The 23,022-nt window shown below is 35.1% G+C and overlaps 1 protein-coding gene across 1 annotated transcript in view; it reads left to right on the top strand.

Annotated features, from left to right (window-relative positions):
* GLRA3 (glycine receptor alpha 3) overlaps nt 1–23,022 on the top strand; it is a 1,032,852-nt gene that overhangs the window by 445,165 nt on the left and 564,665 nt on the right. Inside the window, exon 2 of the mRNA XM_044062514.1 lies at nt 13,181–13,308. Within this exon, the coding sequence (XP_043918449.1) occupies nt 13,181–13,308 (128 nt within the window). The remainder of the gene's footprint in view (nt 1–13,180; nt 13,309–23,022) is intronic.

The raw sequence follows: 23,022 nt of genomic DNA, 5'->3' as shown, positions 1-23,022 counted from the left end.
TACCAGGACAATGTGACTTTGGATTATTAGACTTTTTCTTTATTTATTTTTTTCTTCTTGTTCCCAACATGGATCATAGTTCTCTTTTAACTGAATTAATCAAAGTCATTCAAAATTATTCACAAAATAGTAACACGCCCCCTGAGTCAGGGAACGACATACCCTGTGCTCAAAGCAGCCCGAGGAATACAACGCATGTCGTGATGACGTCAGACACCAGAGATGGAAGCAATATGGCGAGAAGAGGCTTACTGCCGCCGAGGGAATGTACGCCTAGTTCTCAAAATAATTCTAATGGACAGGGACACAATGGGTCTGCCCACCATAGAGTGAACAGTTTTTCTAATTACCACAATATGGATTTTCAACTGTGGTTGAATAAATCATTCAACAACCCTACACAGGTGATGGAAAATGAACGAAAAAACAGCACGACTTACAAGGAGAAATGTAAGACTCTAAAACAACTACTTATGAGATATAAAAGTTTGGTAGTAGAAAATTGGTATTTTAATAAATGTCTCCACGATAGCATTGTTCCCAAAGGACTTAGAATTAACAAATTTCCTAGTAACATTAATTATGATGTGGATGATGACGTGTTCAAGAACATAAGTAATGTTTTTAATTAATGTGGTTTGGCTATTATACAAATATTAATAAAGTATAATGAGAACAGAATGGAATTGGACAAGATAGAAATAGACAAATTGTATAAAGAGATTACAGATGATTTACTATTTTCTATAGAAGAATATAAGACTGTGTATTTTAGAATAATATAAGATGTTGACAATACAACATCACGTAACTACAACAGGAAATTACTTAAAAAGGGATTTAAATGAGTACCGGTCTGGTACAGCTTACAGAACTGACAACAAGAAACTATTTCCAACTAGAGGGTTTTATTATAAGCCTAATTCAGTTCCGATACATAGTCCAGGCAACTACAGGAGGGAAGAACGTATAGATTCTGCAGAATTTATCAACACTAATTTTCACCCGGAGGGGGAGTTTGGGGGAAATTATGAGAACACCTACAATGGAGATGATAATATCTCTTTAGGAGAGATGGGGCCCAGGAAATCCGAAAGGATAAAGAACCGAGCCTCTCAACGACAATCATATGCTCAGATAGTGGGAGAATACCACTACAGTTCAAACAACAGGAGAACATACAAGCAGTAGAAGACGATAATGCTGGTCTTTCTACTAGCTTTTTTCCTGACAATACACAGAATGACAATATACAGAATGATAATACACAGAATGTAAAAGAAGTTACTTCTATTATACATTCCTTAGACAATTTTAATATTTTTAATTATACTGATATGGCAATAAATAAGACATTTTTTCAATTGTTTACAAAAGGTTTCACCTTTGTACCACGCACAATACCTAGTATTGATAGTATTTTATTAGATATTAAAATGTTTTTGAGGAAGTTGAATTTTACTGTTATGTTTAAAGAGGAAGGATTTAATTATGAAAAAGGATCTTTAAAAAGACGTAGTACATTCAACCCCCCACTGCAGCATGATATTACGAATTTTGAAAATATACTTATGAAACAAATCAGAAGCAACTATTTCCAGAATATAGGGAGACAAGAAAGTAATTTAACTCAAGATGAAATTAAGCTTATTAGTGAACTTAGATATAATGTTAGAATACGGGTGATGAAACCCGACAAGGGTGGAGGCATGGTCCTTATGGACCAGTGGGATTACACTAGAAAGATGCTTGATATACTCAACGATAGTGCAAGCTACTCCCTGGTTTCTAAAAATGAAATTAATATTTCCTATCAAAGAATTGACTACATTCTGGATGATAATTTGCTGCAGGGTCTTATTGATTTGGATTTACATGATTTTTTGAAGGTTAAAAAAGCCGGTCATTCCTGCAATTTTTGGCATACCCAAAACACACAAATGTGTTTATGACCCTCCCATGAGACCTATTGTGTCATCTCAAGGTTCCAAGACACAACCACAAGCAATATATATAGATACAAAACTGAAGGGCTTTCATGCTAAATATCAACACATTTTAGTTGATTCATGGGACTTCTTACAGAAAGTTAGTAAGGTGACATACAATGATAGAGCAGTATTTATTACTATTGATGTTAAAGATCTATTTACTGTTATACCTCACTCTATAGACATGGACTGGTTTGAAAAGATTTTGATAGAAATGGATTTTTTACAACCAGATGAATTTAAGATAGTGTTGGAAAATATGGAGTTAGTACTAAGGAACAATTACATTTTCTTTCAAGGTGATTACTATAACCAAATTGAAGGAGTAGCCATGGGGGCAGCTTGTGCCCCCATTTATGCCAACATGATTTTGTTATATTGGGAAACGCATTATGTTTTTGTATCAGAGTTTTCCCAATATATTACAAGTTACTTTCGATTTTTGGATGATATATTTATTTTATGGGAAGGTCCGCTATGTATTATTGAGAAATTTATTGAATTTATTAACGATAGTACCACTTTCCTTAGCTTTACACGAGACCTATATAAATGAAACTCATTACCTTGATGTAAAGTTATACAAGGATAAGATAGCGAAAAGATATAAATCTACTATTTATAGGAAAAAGAATTTCTCTAATGCATACCTCCATTTTGATAGTGACCACCCCATCCAGCTAAAAAAGAATGTTGTAAAGGGACAAATGATTTGTGTGGCTAGGATGACAACAGAAAATGAAGTATTTTTAATGGAGTTAGATATTCTGCAAAATATGTTCCACCAAAGGGGTTACCCCCACGAATTAACAGACTATTAAGAATTTCGTGATAGAGAGAAGGGATACTATTTATACCCCTCTACTTAGATCTGATCACAATATAGGGGTAACCATAGAAAAAGAAAATATAGGTCACAAGGATAGTACTAATTCTAAGCCACTGCCTTATTTGACTTTAACTTACTACAAAGGCATTAGGTGGCTTAAAAAATGTATTAACGACACATGGGATATTGTAGAAACACTTGTACCCAAAAACAATCGAAAGTCACATATACAAAACCCCGTAGGTAATAGGAAGGTACACAAAATCACTAGAATCCAAGTAAAAATCCAAGTATTTAATCAAGTAAAAATGTAAGCGCTTTCGCGGATATCCAAATCCGCTTCATCAGACATGTCTGATGAAGCGGATTTGGATATCCGCGAAAGCGCTTACATTTTTACTTGATTAAATACTTGGATTTTTACTTGGATTCTAGTGATTTTGTGTACCTTCCTATTACCTACGGGGTTTTGTATATGTGACTTTCGACACATGGGATATGTTTAGATCCATGCCCACTAGAGTGACGGTTTTCCAGAATACGTTAACCTATAGTTATAGGAGGAATGAGAATTTGAAAAACATTCTGGAAAGGAATAAAGAAGGGAAGATGGAAAAAATCCCCAGTAATACGTGTAACAAAAGGGGTACATTCCGATGTGGTAAATGTCCCCAATGTCCCTTTATTGCAGGTCAAAAAGAATTAAAACTTCCAAGTATAAGATCAACGTTAAAGGCCAAAAAATACAGTAGCGGTTATACTAAGGGAGTAGTGTATTTAGCTTACTGTACATTCTGTTTGAGTTTCTGTATAGGCAAAACAGAAAGACATCTAAGAAGGTGTATTTATGAACATATTAGGGATATTAATCACAGAAATGAAAACAATGCCGTATACAGACACTCACTTATATGTTTGCAAGCTAATTTTAAATTTTGGGTTTTGGAGACAGTTGAGGTCTTTGATAGAGGAGGGGAATGGGAAACAAAACTTGGGTATAGAGAAATGATTTGGCAGCTAAAATTGGATGCATGCAGTGGGAAGGGTCTAAATGACCATACATACATTACACCAGCCTTAAAATTTTTATCGCAAGATCCTAAAAAAGTGCACAAATAATGTCACTAACAAATTATTAGTGTTATTATTTTTAAATTTTAAATTATTTTGTGGTTCATACACACTTTTATATACAGGTTTGATATACAATTATGTTAATATATTATATATGTATGATTATTTATGGATATTTATATACTTTATATATACATTTACTATTTAATACTATTTTAACTTGTTTCAATATTACATTTTAATTATATATCGTATACATACATAAATTTTTTTATACAAGTATTTATATACACTTGTGGTTGATAATTCTGTGTGGTACTAGTGTCTGATAAGTTGATTTTTTGATATATATATATATATATATATTTTTGGTTATATATTTGCATACATATTTATATGCACAGTGTGCATTATATTTTCTTCGTTAATACTTTGGTCTTGTATGAATGTACTATATTTATACTGTTTAACTCAGTCATTTACTACCTTTAGGACAGATTGTAATGCAAAACGATTTTTTAGACAATTGATTTCATTTACGGGAATTGTTTTATTGAAGGTAACTAACAGTGATTAGCATTGTATAAATACGTGATGTCAGTGGTTGTTAATGGATTCTGAAGAGGTCCGAAGTTATTTTATACAATAAAGCTTTGAACCTTTGATGTCGTGGTCATTTGGAATTACTCTTTGTATTACAACGTAGAACTATTGGTAGTACCCACTTGATAAGGAGGATTGCCTTTATTGATCCGGGAAGCTGAGTAGTAGTTGGAAATACTCCAAGGTACTATAATTTGGAGTAGGGAAATACTCCAAGGTACTGTAACGTGGAGTAGGGAAATACTCCAAGGTACTGTAACGTGGAGAAGGGAAATACTCCAAGGTACTGCAACCTGGTGAGTATACATTTTCCTTACAGTCACACTTTCATTTTCACTGTTCCGAATATTACTACTGCCCTTGAAATTTCAAAATAAAGACATTAACACACTCCTTATCACAAACTCACTACTTCATACAGAAGATGTTATAAAATTGGCATTGTCGGTTGGTCATTTAAATACCATTTATCCAAGTGACTGAGTGTATTTAGTGTTTAAAAAGGAGGGAATGTGATGCACTGAAAAAGCTTATGTGAAATTCTGAGGTTTCTAAAACTGAAACTAGTACTGAGTATAAAAGGAGGCTACATATGAGCATAGCACTCAGACCATAAACTGGCTGTAGGCTGTATATTTAGTTTATATATGCACTTCTTCAGTATAGTAGAGACTCCAAGTAATGAGGTACTCTGTGTGTTATTGCTGTACCAAGCACTTTACAGTTGTAATCATATGTAATGGTTATTCTAAAAGTGAATTTATCTCAAATCTCATTTTTGTATGCTTTTTGGCTCCATGAATACCTGGCATCTCTCTCATTATTCAAAATGACCAGAGTGGACTATCATACTAGCAGATATGAAAATCGTTTGATCTCTTGCTTCATGACTTACTTTTGACAACCATCAAGTCATAGAAGCAACCTATTCCAGCAGCTGGTGGGTCTGGTTTCAGTAACATAGATATGAGTTTGAATATTGGATCCTAATTGCCTCCTTGCTAGAGGACTGTCTGGCAAGTACCTCTTTCCTTGGTGTTTCTTTATCCTATAGACCTGCAGCAGCCTGATTGAGTACATGTTCCACAGTGCAAGCCTGAATGTCGTGTGTGCTTCTGCATATGCCCTAATGCTTGCTACATTGCATGTACAGTTGAATGGGTGCTAGTTTGTGGTGCGATGCTGATGGTTGCAGTCACCTGCCTTGACTGAGAGACCAAGTGTCTCAGTTGACTGAGTTGTCATTCTTCCCTCCCAGAACAGATGAGATAGAATTCCAGTCATTCCTATCATCCCTCATTTTCCTTTGTGTTACCTAAATTGCAAAATACACTCCGATTGCCTGGATCATAATCAGGACATCTTTCTTCAGCACCAGGGAGCCTGTTAATTTATAACAGTTCACTAATTCAGTGTCAGCATTAAAACATAACATTCGGGAAAGTAACAGTAAGAAAAGTTAAATATAAGCCACATCCTTTAGGAGGAGGCTAGAAATATGGAATCCAGATTCCAGGAAAGCCATTGCACTGTAGGGGATGAGAAGCTGATCACCAAAGAAAGGAACAAGAGAAAGGTAATAAGTAATGGTTAGAGTGTGGAGCTTTCAAGAAAATGATTGGCACAAAATAAGTTCCACGATAAAAAAATATATAGTGTACTTACAGAAACATTGAAATTCATAATAAGCACTCAAAGAACAGGAAAGATCCTAATTAATTCGAAAACTTCTACAGTACAAGTTGAATGCAGTATTAAGGTGACATTGATGAGATCTGTCTTCTTCTAATCTCTGTGCTCTACATACCATTACAAGGTGAGAGGTGCAAGGAAAGATACAACTTTTTGTTTATTTTTGTTGCTCTGGCTACCACATAGTCAATTCCACTGCAATTTATTTGATAACTTCAAAAGCTTAGCTAAATAAAGATCAGAGCATGACAGCACAGGAGAGTGCTTAAAATGAACATTTTCACAGTGCAATGTGTCAGATCCATGCATGTGTATAATCAAGGCTAGGAAGCCAGAAATGCAGCACCTTACAGTGCCTCAGACAAAATCCATGACAACCAAGTTTGTTTTCATTTGCCAGTTTTATAGCTTTTTTGAGTATTTCAGTACTAAAATAGTTCCTTAAATAACAACTATGAAACTGGATTTTTCATTCACCATCCTTACAAAAACAAAAACATAGACACACACATACACACACGTACACACATGTATACATACACGTACACACACACACACACACACACACACACACACACACACACACACACACACGCACACACCTACCTGCATACTGCATTACTTTTTTGGGAAGACTGCAAACCTTTCAGAGGACATAGACACAGTCTGAAGCAAACATTAAAGTAGATTTGTATTGTGATATTTTGATATTTTGATCCATACTATCAACAAGGGAAAAAGAAAATCAGCAAAATACTTTTCTTTAGTGACTGAATTTTTGTTTGAATGTGTTATATTTGAAAATTTGATAGTAAACCATATATATATATATATATATATATATATATATATATATAAATTAGCGGAGGTGTGGAGGAGCGCAGCCCCCCACATAAGAGGTGTGTGGGGGATGCAGCCCCCCACATAAGGATGTTCTGGTGTTCACTGAAACCTCCTATTTTGAAGCGCTGTGCACCCCACAACCCCGCTAATTATATATACCAACTCCGAGATTGCACTACAGTGTCGACGGGAAAGTTTCCTTATCTCTACGTTAGCGGTAAGTACATAATAGTTCCTTCCATTTATGTTGGCCAACTATGATCATTCAATGAACATATTTATGATCATTTGACCTTTCAAGGGAAGGAACTTTCGCTGGTCTATGTATGATGAATGGCCATTTGATCATTAAACATAGAACCATGCTACATTTGAGACCTCATGATGTGCATGCAGGCAGTGATACACAATATAAAGGCATTGAACAGATGTGTACCTCTGCTACCATTCCTTTATGCAGGTAAACCTGATGTACCTATGAAGAATTCAGTTTTATATGTAGCCTGCCTCCAGTGAGTATGTGCGCAGCTGCTGTATGCACATTTCATATAGTTACTAACCTGCTGCATATTCCTCTGAGGCACATAGGAGTTGGTTATTTCTAGAGTCTGTGTCTCCTCCTTCAGGTATGATACCTATGGCTTTGTCACATCCATTCAGAAACATTAAGAATTGCTTCTCATCAGTTTGGCTTGCAGAAAGAAATGACCCTTTCTTTAGTGGCTGACCTATCAGATGATACTCTGCCTGCCTTCTTTCAGCCCCCCCCCCCTTTGACACACATCTGACATTGCTTTGTTGTGTGATTCTGTCTAAAAATACAATTCGTTGACTGCCTGATATGGACTACCATGGCTGATGAGCATAATATCTCCTCAACAGGTTGGATGCATGGATCTTGAATGCCTGTTGCATGACATTATTCTCAGCTTAGCTAAAATTGTCTGTCTGCCATCTGACACTCTCATAAGGATACAATGCCACCTATGGAAGCAAGAGACATAGGTATAGGCAGGGGACTGCTGGGGACAGTAGCCTACCAATTAAAAACAGTAAGATGTCATAGGTGTACACAATATTGCGTATCTGAATGAATAAGAACGCAGTAACCACTACTCATACTATGCTGTGATCAGCAGGCTACCCCACTGATACCCCAGTCTGGAGACAAGGACAGACATATGCATGCATACAGCTGGAATAGCTGTCACACAAAGGCTCACAGGAATATATGTATGAATGGCTGGATTTACAGATAACGTAAGTAGAGAGCACATAGTAGGTCACAAGTGGCAGAAGGCTAATGCGCTATGATATTGGCTTATATATGGGAAGGCTAGCTACAGGCATATTGACAGTATATACATACACAGAGCACACTTGTGTAGGACATATAGGATTGCACAGCCATACACATTTTTTAACAGTGGTTTGCCTTCCCACAACTACAATGTAAATATATAACTACATATATTACATATGGGCTATATGAAGGTACAGGTTTCAGATAATCATAGTACAGATTATACAATGTACCTTTACACTGCTCAAAGACAAAGGCTCACATACAAAAAATATGAGTATTACATCTCAACACAATGCAGCAGATCACTGTGTTTCTCCTCAGGGATGTGTCCTCTTTGAACCCTTTTCAACAAAAAACTTGCTTCACATTTTAGTATTGATTTTGCTGCTGTTCTTTTGTGGTGGTTGGTTTGTTATTTAAGCTTGTGACACATCCTCATAATTCACAAGTATATAGCAGTTTGCTTAACATGTATTCATATGAGGGTAGGCACTATGTATAATCTAGGAATCACTGTATTTTGGGAAAGTGCACATGCATCATGATGCACAACTATAGTCCACCACATGTAGCTGATATGGAGACCCTGTGCACTCATGCATATTCCCTGCATATCTGTTGACATATTTACATGTGCATAGTATTTTGAGAGTGCCAAACTGTACTGCTTATGACGTTTCTGGTGAGAATTACAGGCTACCATTTTGCATTACATGATGCTTATTGTGATGGGTGTCATTGTTAATACTTCATGGAGGTAGACTACTTGCTGTGCTAAGGAGAGTAAAATCATGCTTATTTTTCTACACAGCCAGTTCAGGGAGCAGTTGTCAAAAACCTTAAAGGTTCCATTAAAAAAGATGGATGCCTAATTCAACCTGGTTACTAACAGGCCCTGGAGTGTGTTTCATTGCAGACACTAGAGTATTTACTGGCACCATGACCAACCCGAAAGGCTTTGGGATTGGGATGCAGATTTTAGGAAGGAATGCCACAAATGGCATAGGAAGTGTTTGGTATTTCCTGAGTTTTTCAAACTGCAATAACTGATATTTTATCATTTAGAGCAGTGTTCCTAATAAAGGCTGCTTCGTATGGCAGATACCATGACATATCAGGTGCAGTCCTGGTGTGGTGGATATATCTGTGCGGAACCTGTTTCTTGTGTTTATGCCATGGTAGTGCTGCAGATACTGGAGTAATACTTACCTGCTTAGCTGTGAGGTTGTGGGTGCCCTCTCTCGTGAGTGCCATGGCAGGCTTCTTCTATTTACAACTCACATGTGAGTCTGTGGCTTAATTGTAAGGCTTTGGGCACACTTCCAGGCTTCTCCTTTCATATACATACTTGTGGGGTGTATAGTTCTACACTGAGTTCTAAATATTATCTTATATGAAGAACCTTCTTTTTTTTCCCATTTTTCTGCAGATTCAGTTTATGCTTATGATAGTGGGTCATTGATGGTCACCAGGCCCACTTCTAAGCAAGGGGATAGGTGTCACCCTGCTGAAAGTGACATGGAAGCCTCTGAAGCCACTTCCCTTGAAGGGAGGCAGAGGCTTCTCGTCTGATAATGGCCTTGACAGGTCTGCTGTGGTCTTACACAGCAGCTGCAAAAGCTGGCATAATCAGAAATGTACCACCATCTAACTACCTGCCTTATTACAGTAGAGTGCCTCCTCAGTATTTTGGGAATTCACAACTTTTATGGATGCAGTGTAAGAGTATAAAAACCTGGCACCTGTTGCAGAAATTGAAAGTGAATACAGATTTGTCCCTTCTACTAATTCCTTGATTTTTCCCTTAAAGCTAATGTAGACATGTTTTTGCCGAAGAAGAAATTTCTTGTGACACTATGTTTAAAATATGGCACATATTACTGATCAGAGAACAAAAGTGGGAAAATGTAATTTTTTTGTTCAGAAATGTTCAAAATAAGCAATACTTTTGTAATTGCTCCTATTCTAAAAAAAGTATAGGAAATGATTAGCTTTTATTTATAGAGCAAAGGACTGACAACGGGAAACAAAATGTTTAAAAAATCATGTAACCATGTCTGGCCTATCAGGTCAAGTGGAAATAGCCCAAAATACATATTTGTAATACGCCATAGTGTTTCAAGAACATTATTATAAAATAAAACAAGGTACGATAAATATGCATGCATTTTTTTCCAGTTTCTGACTTTGCTTGCCCAATATTCCACTTTCTGACCATACTAAATTCTGATAACATTTGATGGGCATCTTTTACTTTCAAAGCATTCACATGTCTAACTGCAGTATCCTACAATAAATTTCACTAAAATAAATAAAACCAATTTATGTTCCAATTTGCTACAGTTCTACTGCAATGTAATTAAATATAAAATAATGTTGATTCCTTGAATGTGTTGAGCTTGGTGGATGACGGGATATTTTTAGTTTATTGAATTTGTTCCTCTGCTATTGTAAGTTTGATTTTGCCTGTATTTTACAAGTTTCATATAGTACATGGAGTGTTTGGATGAACTGTTCTTGAGCTTAGAACATTTTTGGAACCTTCTGATTATTATTCCAATCTGGCAAGTAAGACTACATGATGTATATCATCTTGTCAGTTTTATAGTTCTGACTTGCTGTTTTATCTTATTGTGTATTTTATCAATTCCAGTTGGCTTCATTAATGATCCTGCAATTTATATAATGTATGTTACTTAAATTATTCATTTGAGTTATTGAATCCATTGCTTCTATTCAATGATTGCACAAGTGCTTAGCATATAAACATTAAAATAAAACTGAAGTTGAACAAGTTAATGTTTATTGAATATCTTAGGCACATCCCATTTACACAATTACAAGACAGCTTACCCATGGTCCTTTGATATATTCTTTGACACATAGTGTTCATGGTAACTTCAAGCAAGAGCCAGTACTATAATGATATATTGTTCTAACAGATTTTATTACACAGTATAGGAAAATCAGAATTCTAAAGTGAGTATGCATGTTTTTTTTAGATAATGCAACACAAAATATGCTTTTATCCTTTATGAAGTGTTTGCCGGATTGTTGTATGCAGCTGTTATCAGCATATTTTACACAGGACGTAGGACGATTCATTAACATATTTCTTATACAACTATACCAGTTTATGTTATGTGTGGGGTTGTAAGAGTACAGCATCCTGGTACTGCAGTACAGATAACAACGAAGAAACATTGCTGCATTCTGACAAACTCGATTTGCAGTGGATTATTTCAATTTTAATAAACATTACTTTTAGCATCTGGAAGATAATTTGTGTTATTTTCCTACTCTTACTATCAAGTAGGGATGATGGCATACTCACTGTTACACAACAGCATACTATAAGAGAGTTTTATTGCATGATATATAAAACACTGTGTGAACATAACCTGATATTGCTATGGAAAGCATTTGATTATTTACATTCATTTAAGTCAAGTTGCATTTGTAGACAAAGTATTAAAACTGTCTGGTGCCATAACATTCCATCTCTGGAACAGGCTCCCCATCCATGGGAAACAGAGCTCTTCCCTTACCTAATTCAAGTGTAACTTAGACAATTGGATGGGGAACAGGAAATTCATTCCTGGCTTGACACCTAATGGACACAGGCAGCATGTAAATGTTGCATCTCCCAGGCCCCTGCTTGTCAATGTTTCATCTCCTAAGCCCCCACTTACACTTATCAAGGATACCCTAACTTGTCAGAGATTTGGGATACATGGCTAGGCCTAAAAAGGTCCTTGTGGTCATTAGCTTAGTAAGCACCAATGAACATATGAACCTAATCAGTTGTGTCACTGTGCACCTTATTTTACCTAGGACATATATTACTTTGCTTTTGTGAAACAGAGTACAATGGAGCTTTAGTACTGAACTGTTAATTGTTGAAATATTTAACAGCATTGATATTTATTACAAAATGTGGTGCCAGCAGTCTACAGAAGTATTTCTGTGTGCTCAGAACATACTACATTTGGATGTGGTTAAAAAACTTGTTACATCTCAAAGGATACCATCTGGATTGCTACAAATGCATATTACATACCCAGGGAACATTATATACTGGAAAACATTCACTCGAATGCACCACTCAGAATATAACTTTGGGTTTGTGCTGGCTTTACCTTCAAAACACAGAATGCTTGCTAACCTTCCTAATTTACATAGTGATGTATGAAAATCTTTCATAATCTTCCCTTCGTTCTCAATATATCAAGGAGGGTTATACCAGCAGAGTGGTAACATTTCTCATTTCAAAATCAAATTGTTTTTCACTATTTTTACACATCTCCATTTAACTATACCATTCCATTCTATCTATACTGACCTTTTGTGGCTAGTTTGTTTCCTAAATGTAAGCTTGTATGGATTGTTTTTCCATGTATCCCACCACTTTCTAATAGACCTTAACAGTGTTAGATGTGTCAGGTGTCTTTCCACTTATGGTCTCTGTGATTAATTTGAGGAGACCTCTACAGCTGGTGCTTGTCTCTAGAATTCCACACATCTCCTTTTGGTATTGTTATATTCCTTCGGCTACAGTAATGATCAAACAGAAACATAAGTGCTAATATTCACTTTATTGTTCCTGCCTATTGCCAGTTTGCATATTTACTAGAACTGTAGCGTATCTATGTTACAGATTCTTTTAAAAAAAGCAGAATAAATAATAAGATTGGAAATAACATAGTTACAGGACCAACTGAAAAAAATGAAGCAAGCTATCAGGATATTAACAAGAGAATGTAGAAGAGATGTTCCATAACTAGTATGTTGTTCTGCCAGTGACAAGTGTTTCCTAATAAATATGTGCATATTTGTTTTTAGCTTGGTAGAGTCAAAGGAGCCTGACAGTTCTCGAATCCGTAGTAGCCCAATGTCACCATCTGACTTTTTGGACAAACTAATGGGAAAAACATCAGGATATGATGCAAGAATCAGACCAAACTTCAAAGGTAATTATGACAGAGATCAAAGTCGATTTTGCCTTGAAAATTTTCCCAGTATAACACACATAATTAGCAATTTGTATAATTTCTGATGCATATGTATAAGCCATCAAAGGATTTTACTTTTATAATATATTTTGGAATGCAGTATTGCAATTTTGTTTAAAAGGGCAATTCCACTGCAATATAATCTCAGTTACAAGCAAAGAAAACATCACATGCATACACAGGCCAGTGAAGCATCTTGAATTGTGTTAAAAATATTTTAATTATAACCTCTGAATATATTCTGATATTTTGATACACATGTATGTTACTTACTCTTTCACTAATCTGGTAAAACCCATCTGCTGTTCTTCTTCTTCTTTGTAGATTAACCTAGGAGCTTTAGTCTGTTTAATTGGTTTGTCCAATGCCATACATTGTATAAAGGCAGACCGAGGAAGTTCAAGACTATATGATGAAGTTCATTAGCAGCACATAGATTTAACATTATGTATTCCCACTTAAACTACGGTGGGAGTATGAATGTGATGGATCTCTAGAGAATATCCAGCATTTTAATTCAAGTGTAAACATTTCTAATTAGCAGATCACAACCACAAATAAGATGGAACTCGGTGTTTTATTTAGTAGTGGGGCAAATCTTACCCATCCACATTTCTGCAGCTGCTCCTCCTTATGTCAGCTACTTAGTATAAACACTTCCAATGTCTCCGTTACTCCGGGAAAAGACAGATAACTTAATTTTTGCAAACTTTTGCTTTTCTTTGAGCTCACAGAAAACACTGTCTTTGTTAATGCACAGTGTTGATTCTTGTGCTGTTCATGCACTTAAATTCTGATGGAGGAAATGATTTCTGCTAGCATTATCTTTTTTAATAATCTGCAGTTGTTGTAAATGATCAGCTATTTGCATTTTAAACAATATCAGTGCAGATCAAAAAAGAGTTTGCCAAGGTTTTATTTTTTCTGCAGTCATTAGGTATTCCATTGGTATACATCTGTTTAATGTACTTGGATTATACAACTGCTGTATGTCTTTTTCTCTACAAAATGTGAGATTTATGTCAATAGAGTGACAACACTTAACTGAATCCCTTTGTTGAAATCACTTTCAGTGAACCTCAAAACATTTTTTTTTTTGTTGGCATACATGCCTCTTCACCCCGCAGACCTAAATATACATTCCTTAAGGTCATGCAAAAGTGTAGAAAAGGGAATGCTCCACTATCACTGAATGTAAGTTGGATGAAATATTTTAATTGAAATTGGATTCAGTGAAAGTGGTATCAATACAATTACATGTTCCCAACATGTGCTACTGCACTTTAAAGTTATCCCGACATACAAAGACTAGGAACTTCAAAGTGATTCAGGTCTACAGAATAAAATCAGTGTGTAGAAAACCCAAATTCTGTTTGCAAGACTTTAGAAAATTGTATATTGTCTAATATACTGCTGGTGTATTGAATCAAGTTTTCCTTCATTTATGTGTTTTATATGAATTAGGTAGCACAGTTAATCTAAGACCATAGACTTCCTTCCATCTCTAACACTATCATTTTGGTAGTGTTTCATGCTATCTAACTTGAGAAAAGGAGAGAAGGAATCATAGCTGACAGCTTCATTATTTTGTATCCCCTCCTCTCCGGGTCCCCTTCACATGGTCAACATTTCAGAATGTTGAAGACCATATGGCCGAGACCATATGATTGACATTCAAAATATCAACCATGCAGAACTGGCATCTCAGTACAGTGTGGAATGGAAAGAATTCCATCTTCCACACTGTAGTGTGATCTTGGTGTTGGTCTATTTAAGTTACGGGGGTGGGGGTGCAGGTGGGGGAAGCCCCCCTACTAGTAGTGTGAAGGTAAGTTATTTATTTATTTTTTTTTATTACATGGTTGACATTTCAAATGTTGATCATATGGTCTCAGCCATATGGTCTTCGACATTTTGAAATGTCAACCATGTATAGTAGACCCCCTCCTGGCACATAGTGCTAAAATGTAATCATAAGTTGTGTTGCAAGCAGCAATGAGATTTAAAACAGAACAACCACCCTTTTTCTCATGAAACCCTTTTCACAGCCATTGTCAGTAAGAAAGGAAGTAACTTGGGCTGTGTGCATATCTGTAAGATCAGTCAGATATGATGGATGACATTTTTGAATTCTTACTGTTGTTTTTGGAGAAGTCTGATAAGACTGGCTAGACACTTCCTCTATGGGTCATTAAATCGCATCTGGAAGATGCTAAATCCAAATGAAACTACAGTTTGCAAGCTTGACTTGAAAAATATAAAGTGTTTCTGAAAGGGGCAGGACCCCCCCCCCCCCGCAGCCTCCATGTAAGGAAAAAGCTATCCACACCACCTCAGACTTATAGGTTTATACACAAGTGCTAGGCTAGCTGCACTTGTCAGCCATTTTAAGCCTAGCCAGTTTCCCTTTCAAAAGTGAGAATTTAACTCTCTTCCTTGTGACCTGGAGGAAAACACCATAATAATTACGCCAACCCCAGTCGCATAAACTCCATGGCTGCACATATATGAAGAAGGAGAACTCTCCTATAGTAAAGGAATGACTGCCAGCACACATTTAGAAAACACAGTGGTGGTGATTTCTTCCAAAAACAGTAATCAAGGAGTTCAAATTCTCCAGGTTGAATATGACCAGTTTGCACCTCGTCCAGGTTGAACTAGCTACAAGGAAGCCCTTACTAAACAAATGTTTCATTTGATGACAATAAAGATTATCTTATAAAGCATAATATGTTAGGAAAAATACAATGGGTCAATGTACCATCTGGATGCAAGCCTAAGCTTTCAATACTGTCCTTACTTCCCAGTGTGATCATTTTGCATAAGATTTTATTTATTTTTATTTTATTTATTTGACGTTTGTTAACTGGTATAGTCTGACTGGGTCACAATACCTGTTTTCAGCTGAGGCCCTGGGAGAAAAGATCCACAATTTTAGAAAATTACAATATATAAGTATACGTTGAGTACATTGTGAGTTTAACTGTGATAACAATTTACACAAAGACTTATAAGTAAATTTAGTAGACATAGTATACAGTGAATACATTACTAGTTTATCTTGATAACAGTTTGCACAAAATTATAAACTTGACAAGACTTTCACAAATTCGACAAGACTTTTAACATGACAGAGTGTATATCAGTTATAGTTCTTCAAGGGCATTTCAGTACACCTTTAGAAAAAAACAATGGTGACTTAACTAATTAAACTGTATTCTGGCAGTCAGTGGCTTGAACCTGGATATTGAGTTTATGAGACCCTATAGCACTTAAGAACTTTTCCCTCTAAGCAACTAGTGGTGGATACAAATAAGGTGTACAGAAAGACAACATGTATTTCTTCTTCTGGTAATGGCATGATTTTGTGATGAATTTACATGAATCAAAACTGCTATTCCAGAAAGTTAACTAACTATAAAATTACTGGGCCTTGTGTTTTAGCACTTGTTGTTTTATTCATGACAAAAGAGTAGTTATTTTTACATGGACTAACATTCTAGTCTGAAAACCAGTAACCAAAAGCTTAAAAGTCAGGAAAGCCTTAATATTCAAACAGATTTAACCAGTATAACAACACTTTGGCCAGTACTTTTGCCCATCAGTGGTATGCTGTCCATAGCTTAGACTGACATTTCTATACATTTTTGTCTCTCTCTCTCTCTCTCTTTCTTTTTCTCTCTTTCAATTAGCTAAACCACACCTGTGTAGTATACAAACTCCACACAACATCTATACAGTCTAACCTAATATCTTATTCTTTTGGTAGTCTCTGTCTTTTTCATAACACATTATTTCACTGTGAATGGGGCATTATTGCAAAGTTATATTTTCTGTTTACTAAGCCGTCTATCTCACAGAGGTTCCTAACTAATTGCACATGGTATTTACATCCTAACTTTGAGAGGATTTCTGTCTATACACACTGAGCCAAGGGGAGGAGGGGCATTGACTACAACTCTGATCTGAGAAATATAACAATAAGTATCATGTTTTTTTTTGCTTATTTTTACTAGTCATTGCTTGAAGCAATTTATATATACCTCTTTTTATTGCCTGCTGCATACTTTTTACTGTATTTTATTGCTATTAACTAATCTGCATGGTTGAACTAAAATTGTCTGAATTACAGAGCAGATAAATAAGGTTTTTACTGTCACACTATTTGTAAAGCTTTTTAGCTAGTTTCACTGTGTGAAAGGTATTAACCAGAAAATTGCTCTGTTTGTTAAGCACCTGTTTGTTTGTTCTGATTTCCTCAAATGCATCAATTTCAAACTTAGAACAAACTTGAAGAACAAACTCCAGGAAAAGCAGCAAACATCCAACAAATTCTTTATTAACAAGACACAGTTGTTAAACGCTTTCAAAAATCTTCATCAGAACAACATAAATCCACAGAAAAACGTTGCAAATATATACCCCTCTTAATTCATCACATGATGTTATAAATTAATTAGTCATTTAAAGCAAGACTAACAATTTTAATAAAAAAGTTAAGAGATTAAAAATGTAAAAATTATTGTTATTTAATACTATAAGCCAATAGCTTTAACAGGGGGGTGATTGAACAACAATCCTTTAGCCCAGGATAATTACAGGCATCCAATAAAATTTGCCATCTAAGTTCCTGTCTGTCTAAATGTTTATTTATTATCCACCTCTGTAAATCCTTTTGTATCTGTTCTATAATTAAAATATTAAAATTATGATTATCGTTTTTTTCTACATGCTTATAAAGTGCGTTTGTGCTTTTTTTTGTTTTTGATATCTAAAATATGTTCATATATCTGCTTCTTAAAATATCTACTGGTTTTTCCAACATAAAATGCTGGACATTGATTACATTGTACAAGGTAAACAACATTAGGGGTATTACATGAATACTGTCCCTTTACTTTGTACTTTCTATTCCTAATACAAAAATTATCAGTAGTATTTAAATAGGCACATGAAGAACAACAACCACATTTTCTTGTACCAAACTGAACATGTCTCATACCTGCATTATAGGAATTACCTTTTTCTAATCTGGCTTTTAGGGACCTATCCTTTTTATAAACCACGGCAGGTGAAGGGCCCACTTTGTCCACCAAATCATTGTTCTTAAACGTAACATACCAATTTTTACAGATGCTACTAAAAATCAATTCACTATCTAGATTAAAGGTAGTGATGAAACTGAGTGTATATTTATTACCTTCTGTTGTTATATTGATATGATGTCCTTTATCTTTCATTTGACTACCCAAAATGGGCAAATACGTTCCATTTTGTCTTTTAATTATAACTTCATTATATACCCTGTTCAATAGACCTTCTGGGTAAGCCCTTTTCTGAAACACATCAATTATCTTATCAGCTTCTCTAATAAACTTTTCATTTTTTGTAACCATTCAGGCCGCCCGAACCAGCTGCCCCTTTACCACTGCTTTTTTTTGATGTTCGGGTGCCAACTAGAATAATGAAGACATGTGTTGGAAAAGGCCGGTTTCCTGTATAAATTAGAATAAAAACATTGTTTTTTTAAAATCCTTTCCTACCTCAACATCTAAAAAAGAAATAGAAATTGGGTCATAATGAAATGAAAACTTTAAAAATTCAACCATATTATTTATATATATCAAAAACTCAGTGTCAGTCCAATATATAAAGACATCATCTAAAAATCTAAGATATATGTACCAACATTGGGAATATATACTATCAAAAATGTATTTAGATTCCCAGTGGGCCATGACATAATTTGCAAAACTGGGGGCACAAGCCGCCCCCATTGCCACCCCAGTGGTCTGTTTATAAGTTTGTCCTTCAAAGTAAATAAAATTATTCTTTAAAACTACTTCCGTAAGTGTTGTACAAGCATTTACTGTCATATTATTCAATGTTTTAGTTGAATATAATTCCTGTTCAAACCATGCTAAACCCAATTCATGAGGTATAACAGAAAATAAATCGTGAACGTCCATGGTCACAAAAAATCAATTATGACTAAAAGGTAAATTATTTAATCTATCCAAAAATTGCCATGAGTCCTTTAGTATATTAATGTTATTAAATATACCATTTCTAATCTTATTATCAATCCACTTGGCAATATAGTATGTTTTTGACCTACAACCATCAACTATGGGTCTGACGGGTGGGTGCTCAAGACACTTGTGTATTTTTGGTATACCAAAAATACTAGCCAAAGCTGGTTTGTCATTCAGCATAAAATCATAATCATCCTTATTAATTTCATACTGCAAAAGCATATCATACAAAAGTAAATCAACTCTCCGAAATGCCACGTTAATTTCATTTCTTGACACTTTACAATATTTATCAGTAAAAAGTAAACCATTGATTTTATCCTGGTAGTCAAGAGAATTCATAACTACCACCCCACCACCCTTGTTCTGATGAAGATTTTCGAAAGCGCTTAACAACTGTGTCTTGTTAATAAAGAATTCGTTGGATGTTTGCTGCTTTTCCTGGAGTTTGTTCTTCAACTTTGTTCAAAGTTTGAAATTGGTGCATTTGTGGTATTTTGCTGTTGGGAGTGTTCTTCATGGAGAACCAGCAGTCTGCCAACACTACGGATGTTTCTATCTTACTTTCACAAATAAGTCAGCAACTTACGGATATTGCTTGGCAGGTGTGCGGCAATAATGAGACGGTTACCCAAACTGGTTTCCCTGATTCACTGGGTTTACCCCTTACCCTTGCTTCAAATAGGGATCGTGGAGCTTCAAATGGTTCAATACCGAAGGTATTAACACATGGCTGGAAGGTAAATGACTTTTCTTTCAATATGTATGGTTTGTTTGGGTCCAATAGAAGTGGAGACGGAAATGTGAATGTAACTATGACTGATAGAAAACTCTATTTGAATATAAATGGCTGCAATTAGAAAACAATTATTTGCGGAAAAATATAGAATTAAAGCAAGTGCCTAAAGGGTTACATTTTTGGTGTTTCCCGAATGGGGTAGCAAACAATTTAGACTTTCTTGATGAATTACATGCCTTGTTTGATAGGGCAGGTTGTGATCTAATACAATTGATGGTTAAGTACAACAATTTGCGTATTGAAGCACTTGATCAAAAACTTGGGGAGCTCAATGATAATATTCAATCTGATTTAACTTTTGGCCATTTCAAGAAAGAATATGATAGTATTTGTTTTTCTATTCATAACTATTGTATTAAGAATTATGAACAGAATATGAATAAAATCAAACAGGACATAAACATATATTTGCAGAAAAAAGCATATCCAGCACCACCTGGTTCACTAGGTAAGCAGCGAAGGACCAATCAACGATCAAACAATGGTAATGACGTCAACACGCAAAATGACAAGATGGTCCCTTTAGAGGGGGTGAGCCCACTGCGGTCCGAGCGCATTCAAAATCAGAGGAAGTGGCTTCCCTCGTGGAGACAGCAGGATACCAGGGATGTACATTTCAAACAAGGAGCTTGTCTGAAACAAACCAACAGTTATTACAGGGGATAACTGAAATGATTGACATTTACCATTGTGAAATTAATCCAGAAACTGATGAGGGAACTTTGGCGTCTTTTGACATCAGTGGTGATCTGGTGGACTTAAACGAAACTGTAAGTAAAGTGATGGTCTCTAACCTGAATATTATTGACAATACCTTGGGTGACTTTAAAATATACAACTACTCAAGCAAAGTGCTTAATACTGGACATGCTGACATATTGTCCAAGGGTTTTACCTTTGTACAAGCACGACTTGCAAATGTAATTGATGTAGTTTGTGACTTGAAGTTATTCACAAGAAAGTTAAATATCAAAATGCTATTTAATGAGTCCAATGTCAAGAAAAATGTATTACATCGGCCTATTGTGTTTAATCCACCTCTGATAAATCCAATTTTAACTTTTGAAAAAATGTGCGAATTTGATATTCGCAACATTATAAACAATAAGAACAGGCCAAAATTTACCAATGTTACTGAATATGAGAATGTTTTACTTCATGAATTGATTGAGGACAGTGACATTCTGGTTATGAAACCCGACAAGGGTGGTGGGGTGGTAGTTATGAATTCTCTTGACTACCAGGATAAAATCAATAGTTTGCTTTTTACTGATAAATATTGTGAAGGATCAAGAAATGAAATTAACGTGGCATTTTGGAGAGTTGATTTACTTTTGTATGATATGCTTTTGCAGTATGAAATTAATAAGGATAATTATGATTTTATGCTGAATGACAAACCAGCTTTGGCTAGTATTTTTGGTATACCAAAAATACACAAGTGTCATGAGTACCCACCCCTCAGACCCATAGTTGATGGTTGTAGGTCAAAAACATACTATATTGCCAAGTGGATTAATAATAAGATTAGAAATGGTATATTTAATAACATTAATATATTAAAGGACTCATGGCAATTTTGGGATAGATTAAATAATTTACCTTTTAGTCATAATGGATTTTTGTGACCATGGACATTCACGATTTATTTTGTGTTATACCTCATGAATTGGGGTTAGCATGGTTTGAACAGGAATTGTATTCAACTAAAACATTGAATAATATGACAGTAAATGCTTGTACAACACTTATGGAAGTAGTTTTAAAGAATAATTTTATTTACTTTGAAGGACAAACTTATAAACAGACCACTGGGGTGGCAATGGGGGCGGCTTGTGCCCCCAGTTTCACAAATTATGTCATGGTTCACTGGGAATCTAAATACATTTTTGATAGTATATATTCCCAATGTTGGTCCATATATCTTAGATTTTTGGATGATGTCTTTATATATTGGACTGACACTGAGGACAAACTGAATGAATTTTTGATATATATAAATAATATGGTTGAATTTCTAAAGTTTTCATTTCATTATGACCCAATTTCTATTTCTTTTTTAGATGTTAAAGTAAGAAAGGATTTTGAAAAACAATGTTTTTATTCTAATCTATACAGGAATTCTCTTGACTACCAGGATAAAATCAATAGTTTGCTTTTTACTGATAAATATTGTGAAGGATCAAGAAATGAAATTAACGTGGCATTTTGGAGAGTTGATTTACTTTTGTATGATATGCTTTTGCAGTATGAAATTAATAAGGATAATTATGATTTTATGCTGAATGACAAACCAGCTTTGGCTAGTATTTTTGGTATACCAAAAATACACAAGTGTCATGAGTACCCACCCCTCAGACCCATAGTTGATGGTTGTAGGTCAAAAACATACTATATTGCCAAGTGGATTAATAATAAGATTAGAAATGGTATATTTAATAACATTAATATATTAAAGGACTCATGGCAATTTTGGGATAGATTAAATAATTTACCTTTTAGTCATAATGGATTTTTTGTGACCATGGACATTCACGATTTATTTTGTGTTATACCTCATGAATTGGGGTTAGCATGGTTTGAACAGGAATTGTATTCAACTAAAACATTGAATAATATGACAGTAAATGCTTGTACAACACTTATGGAAGTAGTTTTAAAGAATAATTTTATTTACTTTGAAGGACAAACTTATAAACAGACCACTGGGGTGGCAATGGGGGCGGCTTGTGCCCCCAGTTTCACAAATTATGTCATGGTTCACTGGGAATCTAAATACATTTTTGATAGTATATATTCCCAATGTTGGTCCATATATCTTAGATTTTTGGATGATGT

This window comes from Protopterus annectens, chromosome 2.part1 (assembly GCF_019279795.1).
Source record: "Protopterus annectens isolate FY-2018-M chromosome 2.part1, PAN1.0, whole genome shotgun sequence".
Lineage (NCBI taxonomy): Eukaryota > Metazoa > Chordata > Ceratodontiformes > Protopteridae > Protopterus > Protopterus annectens.
The sequence above is the reverse complement of the archived record's forward strand: the minus strand, read 5'-3'. Positions and strand labels throughout refer to the sequence as shown.